This window comes from Rana temporaria, chromosome 8 (genome assembly GCF_905171775.1).
Source record: "Rana temporaria chromosome 8, aRanTem1.1, whole genome shotgun sequence".
Taxonomy (NCBI): domain Eukaryota; kingdom Metazoa; phylum Chordata; class Amphibia; order Anura; family Ranidae; genus Rana; species Rana temporaria.
In genome coordinates this window covers 66,638,896-66,652,092 of record NC_053496.1, presented here as the reverse complement: position 1 = coordinate 66,652,092, position 13,197 = coordinate 66,638,896, and the positions used below count along the sequence as shown (strand labels likewise).

The 13,197-nt window shown below is 39.5% G+C and overlaps 1 protein-coding gene across 3 annotated transcripts in view; it reads left to right on the top strand.

Annotated features, from left to right (window-relative positions):
• The window catches only part of TACC2 (transforming acidic coiled-coil containing protein 2), a 235,628-nt gene extending 226,611 nt beyond the window's left edge, over positions 1-9,017 (top strand). For all 3 annotated transcript variants that reach the window (XM_040361948.1, XM_040361949.1, XM_040361946.1), the window contains 4 exons: positions 2,852-3,012; positions 5,393-5,499; positions 6,157-6,277; positions 8,319-9,017. In XM_040361948.1, the coding sequence (XP_040217882.1) occupies positions 2,852-3,012; positions 5,393-5,499; positions 6,157-6,277; positions 8,319-8,384 (455 nt within the window). In that variant the 3' untranslated portion in view covers positions 8,385-9,017. The remainder of the gene's footprint in view (positions 1-2,851; positions 3,013-5,392; positions 5,500-6,156; positions 6,278-8,318) is intronic.
• The last annotated feature ends 4,180 nt before the right edge of the window (positions 9,018-13,197 follow it).

Here is a 13,197-nt window from a genome sequence, read left to right as displayed (position 1 = left end):
GTGAGGCTGCATTTGATGAGCGCTGGTGAGGCTGCATTTGATGAGCGCTGGTGAGGCTACATTTGATGGGTGCTGGTGAGGCTGTATTTGATGGGCACTGGTGAGGCTGCATTTGATGAGCGCTGGTGAGGCTGCATTTGATGAGCGCTGGTGAGGCTGCATTGATGGGCGCTGGTGAGGCTGCATTGATGGTGGGGTTTACATTGGCTGGGGGTGGAGTCAGGGGTTGATCTAAAGGGGGTGGCAAAATTAGGTTTCACCTACGGTGTCAAAAATCCGGGGAGGGTGGAGAAATTGGTTCCTTTATATGCAGTCACCCACTTGTGACTGGGCCCTGTCATTCTTCCACTGGGCTCAGAAGAAAGGGCCGTGTCTGGGGGTCAGGGGGGCCCTTCATGGTTTCTTGCATCAGGGCCCTGAAGGTTCTAGTTACACCACTGTTAAGACTCCATGGAATTAATTTACTAAAGATAAGTAGGTTACTCACGTTGCATGGTAATTTTCCCTTTGGTTAACCCTCCTGGCGGTATCCCCGAGCGTGACTCGGGGTTGATTTTTTCTACCAAAATCGGTAACCCCGAGTCACGCTCGGGGTAGCTGTGCAGAGCCTGCAGCGCGCGCTGGCTTACCTTCTCCTGGATCCAGCGATGCCACCGCGCTGTGTGAGCGAGCGGGACCTCGCTCGATTCACACAGCGTCCTCCTGTGCCGCCGATCTCCGTTCCCTGCGACGTTACGACGCACGGGAGCGGAGATCGGCGCCAAATTCAAAAAAGTAAACAAACACTATACATACAGTATACTGTAATCTTATAGATTACAGTACTGTATGTAAAAAAAAACACACACCCCTTGTCCCTAGTGGTCTGCCCAGTGTCCTGCATGTTCTTTTATATAATAAAAACCTTTCTTTCTGCCTGCAAACTGGAGATTGTCCATAGCAACCAAAAGTGTCCCTTTTATGTCAAAAATGGTTTTAGATCAGCTAGAAAACAGCGATAATAAATTATAATCACTTGCAGAATTGTGCGATAGCGATTTGTGGGGAAATTCGTCATAAAAATATAAAAGTAATGACAGCGACAATTCTGCAACTGAGCAAATTTCAGTGATTTTGAGTTGATTACATTATTGAATAATTTTTATTAGAATTATATTATTATTTGTTATAATTATTTAAAATTATTTATTATATTATAATTTATAATTTTGTTTTTAAAAAAATGTCATACCCGGGATGCCTATTAAACTCTGGTTTGGTCAGATTTAAGTGAGTTATTCCTAAAAATTACAGGCCTACAGTATAAAACTCCAAATTTCCTTGCAAATAATGGTACCGCTTTCAGCATGTTTTTTCTGAAAGAATCACACCGCCAGGGAGGTTAATGAATGTAGTAAAAAATCACTTTGAGTAATATTTGCAATATTGTGCAAGGAAAATTAAAAAAGAAAAAAAAAACACTATTTTTGCTTGCACATGATTGGATAATGGAAGTCAGCAGATCTTCACCGCATTCACTAACCTAAGTGAAAAGTCTCTTGCAACGTCAACAGTCTATTTGCCTTTAGTAAATCATCCCAATAAGTTCTGCTAAGTTTCTGCCATCTTTCTGTATGTTGTAAGTGCTGCTGCTGTCTTTGCTGCATCTAAAATTGATATATTATTATTTTTATTGTATTTATTTTTATTAATCTTTTTACCAAATACAAAAAATGTTCCATTTATACATAATTCCCTTAAAATTTACATCATTCCTTTTTTCAATATACGGAATCTTGATAAATATCTGTTAGTTACTTTGTTCTTAAAACCCAATACCTTTTACCTCACACACACACACATATATATATATATATATATATATATATATATATATATATATATATATATATATACATACATACTCCCATTATCTTCCATTCCCATTCTACACCTCATTCGTACAATATATCTATATATATCTATATATATATAGATATATATATATATATATATATTTCTCCTACTATACCTTTATATATATTCTTTCATTCCTTCCGATAGCCTATATTCATCCCATTTTTTCCATAATTCTGGCATTTGACTATGTATATATCCTTCTTCTCTTATCTGTTTTTCCATATATTGTATTTCGCTCAGTTCACATATCCAATCTGCTATGTTTGGGCTTATATTTTCTCTCCAACAATGAGCTAATATTGTTCTAGCAGCCGTTGTCATATGATGAAGCATATCCTTCTTTATACTATTTTTTGAATCTGGAGTCAGGCATAGCAGTGAAATATCTAAACCTGGATACCTCTCTACTCCTGACACTTTCCAATATATTTCATGAACTTTTTCCCAGAAATTTCTCACTAAGTGGCATACATACCAAATATGGTCCATACATATATATATATATATATATATATATATATATATATATACACATACATATATATATATATATATATATATGTTTTTTTTTAACAGTAGTCTTGTACAGTGTTTCTTAGAGGAAGGATAAGGAGAATACATCTTTACCTAATTTCTGTATGCTTCCAGCTACACTGATTACAGGAAGGAGTAGTTAATGGATATCATACTGAGCTTCTAGCAGAAACTGAAGGAAGGATATGACAAGTGACAGGAACACTGCCACACATAATGACCAGTTAGGTAAAATTATTTGATAAATTAGAGACTGGGATGTAAAAAGCACCAGCATTTTAAGCACACTGCCTCATTATGTGTTCAAGCCTCAACCTAAGATGACATGAAGGTCCTGCCTTGGATACTGCCCTTAGTACATAGAAAACAAAACTTGTTCATTAAAGACTAACTTTGTTTTTCATTTTCCTGTGAACAGAGGATGATCAGAGAGAGAAGTCCATGTCACACCATACAGTACAGCAGCTTATTATAGAAAAAGAACAAGCACTCTCTGACTTGAATTCAGTGGAAAAGTCATTGGCAGAGCTCTTTCGAAGATACGAGAAGATGAAAGATGTACTGGAAGGCTTCCGGAAGGCAAGTGGCTTGAAACAATACACCATGCTCTCGTCTGCTTCATTCTTGAAGATCTAAGGATCTCATGATTTAACCACTTAACCACTTAAGGACCGGACCAATATGCTGCTAAATGACCCAAGGGGTTTTTACAATTCGGCACTGCGTCGCTTTAACAGACAATTGCGCGGTCGTGCGATGTGGCTCCCAAACAAAATTGGCGTCCTTTTTTCCCCACAAATAGAGCTTTCTTTTGGTGGTATTTGATCACCTCTGCGCTTTTTATTTTTTGCACTATAAACAAAAATAGAGCGACAATTTTGAAAAAAATGCAATATTTTTTACTTTTTGCTATAATAAATATCCCACAAAAATATATAAAAAAAACTTTTTTTTTACCTCAGTTTAGGCCGATACGTATTCTTCTACCTATTTTTGGTAAAAAAAATCGCAATAAGCGTTTATCGGTTGGTTTGAGCAAAATTTATAGCATTTACAAAATAGGGGATAGTTTTATTGCATTTTTATAATTTTTATTTTTTTTACTACTTATGGCGGCGATCAGCGATTTTTTTCGTGACTGCGACATTATGGCGGACACTTCGGCCAATTTTGACACATTTTTGGGACCATTGTCATTTTCACAGCAAAAAATGCATTTAAATTGCATTGTTTATTGTGAAAATGACAGTTGCAGTTTGGGAGTTAACCACAGGGGGCGCTGAAGGAGTTTCGTTTCACCTAGTGTGTGTTTACAACTGTAGGGGGGTGTGGCTGTAGGTGTGACGTCATTGATCGTGTCTCCCTATAAAAGGGATCACACGATCGATGCAGCCGCCACAGTGAAGAACGGGGAAGCCGTGTTTACACACGGCTCTCCCCGTTCTTCAGCTCCGGGGACCGATCGCCACACTCCAGCCACACTCCGCGACCCACGGCTGGGTACTAGTACAGGACGTACCTGTATGTACATGTGCCCAGCCGTGCCATTCTGCCGACGTATATGTGCATGAGGCGGTCCGGTCCAGGCAGTGGTTAAAGACCGCCTAACGCCGATATACGTCGGCAGAATGGCATGGCTGGACACAGGCACGTACCTGTACGTCACCTTTAAGAGCCCAGCCGTGGGTCGCTCGTGACCCGGTCCGAAGCTCCATGACCGCGCCCGCGGACCCGTTCGCTGCCGGTGTCCCGCAATTGGGTCACAGGAGCTGAAGAACGGGGAGAGGTGTGTGTAAACACACCTTCCCCGCTCTTCTCTGTCGAGGTGTCACTGATTGTCTGTTCCCTGTTATAGGGAACGACGATCAGTGATGTCACACCAACAGCCACGCCCCCCTACAGTAAGAATCACTTCTTTAGGGCACACTTAACCTCTTAGCGCCCCCTAGTGGTTAACCCCTTCACTGCCATTGTCATTTTCACAGTAATCAGTGTATTTTTATAGCATTTTTCGCTGTGAAAATGACAATGGTCCCAAAAATGTGTCAAAAGTGTCCGATGTGTCTGCCATAATGTCGCAGTCATGAAAAAAAAAAATCGCTGATCGCCGCCATTAATAATAAAAAAAAATATTAATAAAAATGCCATAAAACTATGCCCTATTTTGTAAACGATATAACTTTTGCGCAAACCAATCAATAAACGCTTATTGCGATTTTTTTTTTTTTTTTATTTCATCCGGTCTGTTTTAATAGAACAGAACTGCTGGAAATTGTATACAAAATAGAATTGCTTCTAGTCCATACATTGAAGAATGACCTCCGGCAAGACCAGGCCACAGACAGCTGAAATAAAAAGGTCCATAAAGAAGAGTGACCTCTGACCTCCAGCAGGCGTTTTTTTTTTACCAAAAATAAGTAGAAGAATACATATCGGCCTAAACTGAGGAAAAAAAATGTTGTTTTTATATATTTTTTGGGAATATTTATTATAGCAAAAAGTAAAAAATAGATTTTTTTTCTAAATTGTCGCTCTATTTTTGTTTATAGCGCAAAAAAAAACAAAAAAACGCAGAGGTGACCAAATACCACCAAAATAAAGCTTTATTTGTGGGAAAAAATGATGCCAATTTTGTTTGGGAGCCACGTTGCACGCCTGCGCAATTGTCAGTTAAAGTGACGCAGTGCGGAATCGCAAAAAGGGGCAAAGTCCTTAACATTTATTCTTCTACTTATTTTTGGTAAAAAAAAATCGGTCCGGGTCTTAAGTGGTTAAAGTGTCTGTAAGAAGGACTTCTCATGGCAATGTGATGTTTCATGTTGTGATATTGGGGGGGGGAAATAAGAATCTGGTAGCTATGAGTAGCAGTTTGTAGCAGTGCTGTTTTGCTCTTTTTGTGAAGCTGTTTTGAATGACTAGATCATTTCCCCCCTCCCTCATCTTTCCAATCTATCTACAGAATGAGGAGGTGCTGAAGAAATGCGCTCAGGAATACCTGGCGCGAGTGAAGAAAGAAGAACAGCGGTACCATGCTCTGAAAATCCATGCTGAGGAAAAACTGGATAGGTAGGATAATATGATACAGCAAAATTAAATGTAACATTAGTTACAGGTTGGGAGCAGCCAATCAAAAATGTATTACAGTGGAACCTTGGATTGCGAGTAACGCGGTTAACGAGCATTTCGCAATACGAGCACTGCATTTAAAAAAATCGTGACTCGGTTCTCGAATATTGTCTCGCAAAACAAGCACGATTCAGGCCAAAGCGGTGTGCAGTACCGCTTTTGGTCTGAGGTTGGGGGGGCGCCAATCGCAGCCGATTGGCGCCGATTGGAAATGCACATAAAGGCCCGAGGACAGCACGGCTGACCTCGACAAATCTCAGGTAGGAAGTCTTTCCCAGGTTTGCCGAGGTCAGCCGAAGTGTCCTTGGGCCTTTTCGTCCATTTTTGAGGCTCTCCGCCTCTGGCAGCATGCGGTATTGCATCCCATTGAAGTCAATGCGGAACTAATTATTTTAGTTTCCATTGGCTTCAATGGGGAAACTCGCTTTGATATGCGAGTACGGTACTTTGGATTACGAGCATTCTCCTGGAACGGATTATGCTCGTAATCCGAGGTTCCACCGTACTTAGAAAAGGAAGTGGATTGGCAGGTTTTGGGTTTGGCAGCAGTTTCTGTGATCTGCTTTGTATTTGACAGTGTGTGATCTTTTCTTATAGGGCTAATTCAGATATTGCCCAGGTGCGTACCAAGTCTCTGCAGGAACAGGCAGCATACCAAGCCAGTCTGAGGAAGGAACAGCTCAGAGTGGATGCTTTGGAGAGGACCCTGGAACAAAAGGTTAGACATGGTTTCTGAATGCTTGTAGTAAAAAGCAGTGTTGTTCAGTACTATTTGTTCAAATAAGTTCAGATGTGTTCTATTTCTCAACTTTGGACCTTTATTGCTTTATGGATTCAGTCATCTACCTCTTTTTCTGAGACCTTATGCCTCAGTTGTTCCTTTCCCTCAAAACCTCTTAAATTTGAATCACAAAGTAGTGTTAGGAACAGCACATCTGAATAATGTAAGATCCATCCCTTTTGGCATCAGCCATATTGCACAAGTATACAAAATGTTCTGTTTAAAACATTATAGACTATATGCAGAGCTGCCACAGTCTACCATTCTACAGCCAGCAGAGGAAAGTCCTCCTGCATGTTTTCTGTTCTACTGATCTAGAGTCCATCCCAACCTGAATCTGTATATACATTTTTTCCAGCATGATGTGTCTTGCAAAATATGTTAATAATTGTTTCTCTATTGAGAGCCATCAGCTGACACTTTGCTTGGCTGGTGTCTCTTAATCTCAGGTGCCACTGACAGCTCCAGACCCTACTGGTAATTAGGATGCTTATTATTAAAATAGTGTTTAGAATAAAAGTCTTATACAATACAACGGTATGCTCTTAAAAAACTTGAAAAAAAATAATAATTTGGGGTATGCATATGACTTTTTGTCTAGGTAATTGATGCTGCTATATTTTTCCCTGCGCATCTAAGCTTTTTAACCTGCTGAGCGGTATTCCCGAGTCTGGCTCGGGGTGGAATTTCAGCACCAATAGCGGTAACCCCGAGCCAGACTCGGGATCGCATCGCAGGATACATGCAGGGAATTACTTACCTTGTCCCTGGATCCTGCAAGGTCTCCCCGCTGTGTGATAGAGCTGTGTCCTCCTCGCTCGATTCACAGTGCCGTGTGCCGCCGAGCTCCGTTTCCTGTGACGTTGCGACGCACGGGGGCGGAGATCGGTGCCAAATTCAAAAAAGTTTAAACACAGTACACATACAGTATACTGTAATCTCACAGACTCCAGTACTGTATGAAATAAATACACACCCTTTGTCCCTAGTGGTCTGCCCAGTGTCCTGCATGCACTTTTATATAATAAAAACTGTTCTTTCTGCCTGGAAACTGGAGATTGTCCATAGCAACCAAAAAGTGTCCATTTATGTCAAAAGTGGTTTTAGACCAGCTAGAAAACAGCGATAATAAATTAGAATCACTTTCAGAAATGAGCGATATCGATTTGTGGGGAAATTTGTCATCAAAACACTGAAAGTAATGACAGCGACAATTCTGCAACTGAGAAAATTTCAGTGTTTTGGATTTGATTACATTATTGAATCATTTTTATTATTATTATATTATTTGTTATAATTATTTATAGTTATTTATTATATTTTAATTTATGATTTTGTGTTTTAAACTTTATCATACCCGAGATGTCTACTAGACTCTTGTTTGGACAGATTTAAGTGAGTTATTCCTAAGAATTACAGGCCTACAATATAAAACGCCAAATTTCAATGCAAAATAATGGTACCGCTTTCAGCACCTAAAATCTGAAAGAATCATACCGCCAGGGAGGTTAATGACCTCTGATCATGAGGGTTCCTGAGGTATACAGTATTTTTTTCACTATGCATTCTTTTAAATCAGAAATTGGATTTTCAATTTCCTTATGGCATCAATGCACAAATCAGATTGTATTATCCATATTCTAAGTTATGTGCATTAGCTTTACTGTCCAATCAGTTTTCTCCAGTCGGACAGTCCCAAGTTGTTGCTAGATCTAAAAGGAGGTTGTATGGTCAGCTTGAAAACATGTGTGATGAACCAAGGAGATTTCCAGGCATTTATTTTTGCATCTCTATGGTAGGAAGTTAAGAGAATTTTTTTGTCCCAGGGAGCACAAAAAAAAAAAAAAACAATCTGACTGGTTTAATCAATTTCCACTATATCCAAATAATTTTTGAATGCCGGTACACTTTAAGATCAGAATTGACCTATTCTGTCAGCCATATTTGAGTCTCATGCACTTTTCTTTTGTGGTTTCAGAATAAAGAGATTGAAGAGCTCACCAAGATTTGTGATGAACTTATTTCTAAGATGGGAAAGAGCTAACCTGGTGCTTCATCTTTTGGGGTGCTTGGTTTTCAAGCGGAGTGCAATCTGGATGATGTAGGGAAGGACTGATCCATTTTTATTTGTACCTTGGATATGGAGATGTGGCACCCATGGCTAAGGGTGGCACAAGAAGCATATGATGCCGCCTTCCTTCCTGCATGGCCTTCCTGTATCAGGAAGGTAGAACAAACTGGCTTTGCATTTCCATGCATTTTTATCTTATTTTATATGGGAGTTCTGCATTGTGTCAAAGAGCTGTAAGCTCATTCTACGTCCTGCTGGGCAAGACTACATCATGTTTTAAACACTTTATAATGGCTGAGGGATTGCTTTCGTCACTGGATTGCTATTTAAGTAGATTTCAAGATGAAATGATGTTCAGCTCATACTCGCATGATTGGAGTGCTGTAAATAAATCTGTATTATGCAAACACTGGAGAACCCATTTTTCCCCTTTGAGAAATGTTTTGCTGGAATTGCTACCATCTTGTTGTTCTTCTTTCTCATAAAATTAAATTGTTTGTTTGAGAGCTGCACTATTCTGAGATACACAAGAACAGCTTCCAAAATTGCCAAATATCTGTACATTGCTGGCAATTAAATGGTTTAACCCTGCTGCTGATTGGCATATATCTTGTCTGAGTCATTTTGCATTACCAACTTGGGAACAGCCACAATACCTTCAGAGCAACGACGTCCAAACGTTTAATACCTTTTGAAAAACATATGATGGAGATGCGTAACCCTTCAAAGGTTTTGTAAACCACACACCATACAGTGCTATACAGCTGTATAGCTTAAGCAGGGTGATTCTCGCTATGACGTTCTACCATTGGCTTCCCTCCTGCCTGCTCTCTGGTTCTGCTTCCTGCCTGCTCTTTGTCCATGCCTCCTGTCTGCTCTTTAGCTACGCTTCCTGCCTGGTCTATGGGCCTTCCTCCTGCCTGCCTTTTGACAATGCTTCCTGCCTGCTCTTTGTCCCTGTCTCCTGCTTGCTCTTTAGCCACGTTTCCTGCCTGATCTATGGCCATTCCTCCTGCTGCTTTTTGACCACGCTTCCTGCCTGCTCTTTGATAACATGCTTAGAAGACTTTTGGTTGTTTAAACTCTTACTCTGCACCCAGGGCATCAATAGCACTATTAAAGCATAATGGTGTAGAATTATAAGGTAAAGAATAAGACGCTATACATGTTCATGTGAAAAACTGGCACAAAGAAAAACATCAACAATAATGGCAGTTACACTCACATGTTGTAGTGCCTGGCCTGGCACTACAACATGTGAAAGTAACTGCTATTATTGCTGCTGTTTTTACTTTATTAAAAAAACTACTACACTATGAGACTTTTATCCGTGTCTCCTGTGGAGTCATTTTTTACATTCTAGCCCCTTCCTGAGTGGCCACTGTTGTTGATTTATGCCATTAGCGGAACCAATCTGGTGTTCCCAAAGCGTTTTTTGACCATCCTGTAAAAAGGGGTCAAACAGCTCTGGTGAGTGGCCATCTTCATACTAAGCACCCGTGGTGGAAGATCTAGAAGGTTTATCTCAGAGCATTCCGTTTTGGTGTTGGGATTTATTCACTTATGGACTTTATGCTTGCTTATTTTTTCATTTATGTGCACATTTTTTCACAGGAACATGTATAGCGCCTTATTCTTTACTTTATAATTCTACACAGTTTAGTGATTTGTTCACTTTAAAGAGGGCAGATGTTGGTTTATATGTTCTTATCCCCACAAGGCGCCATTTTTTGGTATATATTTTTGCATTAAAGCATAATGGGTTTGACATGCATCCTGTTATGCATGTCCACACCTTTCAGAGTGTATATATGTTTCAATTTATTTCAGATTGTAAGCGTGTATGTACATATGCTTTGTAATTATAGATATGCACCCCCCCCCCAATATACCTTAACCTTCACAAAAATGTATATAGTATGTTGAACACAGATTTAAACTGTATATCTATCACATAATAGACAAGCTCCTCACAAAGGGTTGGATGAGATCAGTGCCCCCATTTAATGAGGGAAAACCTGACTTAGTATAACCAGGGGTTGGGAGGATGACCATTCCTGTTTTCCCCAGGCTGCCCACAAAGAAACAAACCAGTGGGTGTCCAAATGGCCCAGTTTATAGGCTCAACAGCCCTCCAGTTTAGCAGTCTGAGTAGCCCCGCTATAAACTATTAACTGATTCTATCTTCTCTAATCTAGCACCTTTAAAGCCCTGTCAATTTTTCACAAGTTCAAGGTAGCTCTCCAATAATAAAAATTCATAACAAAAAGTGCACAACCTAATAGGTGCATATATCAAAAAACATCAATGACAAAAACAGCTTCTAGGTTTTATTGCCAAAGTTTAATTGAACAAGGTGAAGTTAGAAGCTGCTTGGCTATTGTGCACATCTGCACCAGATTTTGAGTACTCCAGTGCGTGTGTGTGTGCATGTGAATCTCCCCAGTGCGTGTGTGTGTGCATGTGAATCTCCCCAGTGCGTGTGTGCATGTGATCTAGCAAAAAGAAAAAAAGATTCAATGGCCAACTATTTTGATTTTCTTTTCATTAGAGAAAGACAAGGAAAAACAAGCATTCAAAAAACAGCATGCACACTGCAGAATCTAAAAAATATATATATATATATATATATATATATATATATATACACACACACTATAGTACCAAAGGTATTGGGACACCTGCCTTTACACGCACATGAACTTTAATGGCATCCCAGTCTTAGTCTGTGGGGTTCAATATTGAGTTGGACCATCCTTTGCAGCGATAACAGCTTCAACTCTTCTTGGAAGGTTGTCCACAAGGTTTAGCAGTGTGTCTATGAGAATGTTTGACCATTCTTCCAGAAGCACATTTGTGAGGTCAGGCACTGATGTGGACAGGAAGGCCTGGCTCGCAGTCTCTGCTCTAATTCATCCCAAACGTGTTCTATCGGGTTGAGTTTGGGACACCAAAATCACTCATACATATCTTTATGGACTATGCACTGGTCCAAATCATAGGGTGACGGGGGGATTATGGTGTAGGGTTGTATTTCAGGGGTTGGGCATGGCCCCTTAGTTCCAGTCTTAAGGTGTCAGCATACCAAGACATTTTGGACAATTTCATGCTCCCAACTTTGTGGTAACAGTTTGGGGATGGCCCTTCCTGTTCCAACATGACTGCGCACCAGTGCACAAAGCAAGGTCCATAAAGACATGGATGTGTGAGTTTGGGGCTGAGGAGCTCCTAAATACTGCATTATGACAATACCTCCTGTAAATTCTTGCAACATTCCTCATTATTCCATGTGTATTTGTTAAAATTGTGAGTGACACATTTTTAAGCTGAGCTCCAGGCAAACAGCTAAATACATAAATTTGTAGAAACTAAATATAATTTTGAACAGTCAGTTTTGTGATCCAGCATCCCCTAAAGAGCCTCTACATTTCTCTCTAATCAAAAGGTAAAAAAAAAGATTATCTGACTGGAGTTGGGTTTTATGGTTTTAATAGATTTGTCCAGCAGAGACCACCAGAAAATGATTTGTATTGATTTTTTTATTTTTTGACCAACAGTTTTTTCCTCTGGATTATCCTGAGACAATTGTTGTAGGTATAGAAACGCAGCAATAGAAGCAATTTGACAAAACAAATGATATAAACCTACTTTTGAACATTGTTCCCTTGGACTTAAATGTAACTCAAATGTATTTCTCTCACTGATGCTTCAAGGCACAAGGGATCTCTGCATTTTGGTGGATGCTGTAGACTCTAGAGACAGTTTTTATGTTTCTATTGGGTGATCCTGTGTCTGGAGAGAAACATCTCTTGGCATATTGGGGGATTTATGTGGTTTCCAGAAAGTGGGATTTAGGTGAGAAGAAACTGTTCACTTTACTAGTGAGCGATAATGGATAGGTGAACTTGTGTTCACTTTGGATACCAAATTGTGTGCAAGATAAGAAAAAAACAGGATTTTTGTTAGCACCTGATTGATCGGCTGCCTACATGTTTAATTTATTAAGTGCAGTAAAAAAAAGTGAACAATTTGTTACAGTTTCTTTTCTTTCCTTAAATTCCCCCCAATGTTTTGTTGATTTTTCTCTGTGTCAAAATAATTTATAGAGGGCTCATCAATGATATTGTATTGTGACCTAAAACTTGTGGTATCCCAACTGTATTTGGCCTAAGGTTGAGTAGAAATATTCAGCTGGATTTCCTTATGCGCTGTCATTCATAAACTGGGTACCAGTCATTTCAAAACCTTAGTTTGCAAGTGTAAAATTAAAATTGTTTCTACACTGCCACAGGAAGTGCCAAGGGCCCTAAATATGTGGTATATTGTGATCTGCTGATTATTAATGACAAGTTCCTTGGATTTAGAGATCATTGCTGCAGTTCTGCTTGTTCCTGATGCCCTGATCATCTTGTAAACTCCTCATTTCACTTGACAACAGTGGAAAAGCCAAATCAAAATCTCCTTTTTAAAAAAAGGCCAAATTAGCATATGCCTCTTGAGCAGACATCTCTATAAGTCACAAATATTTTATAACGGCTTCTACTACTTTATTCCACAGTTTCACTTCCCTTAGCATTTTGAATATAGTCTGATAAAGTATTGCCCTACGTAACCATTATTAAATAGAAGTCAGAGGACACAAGATGACATTCTATGAACCTACTGATTATTACCAGGACCTTTGAGGGAACGCAGAAGAATTTTGCATTTACATCACATTTGTGTCCATTCATCAAACAGTTAAAGAAGAAGTAAACTACATTTACTGATTTTTCCTATAGGTAAG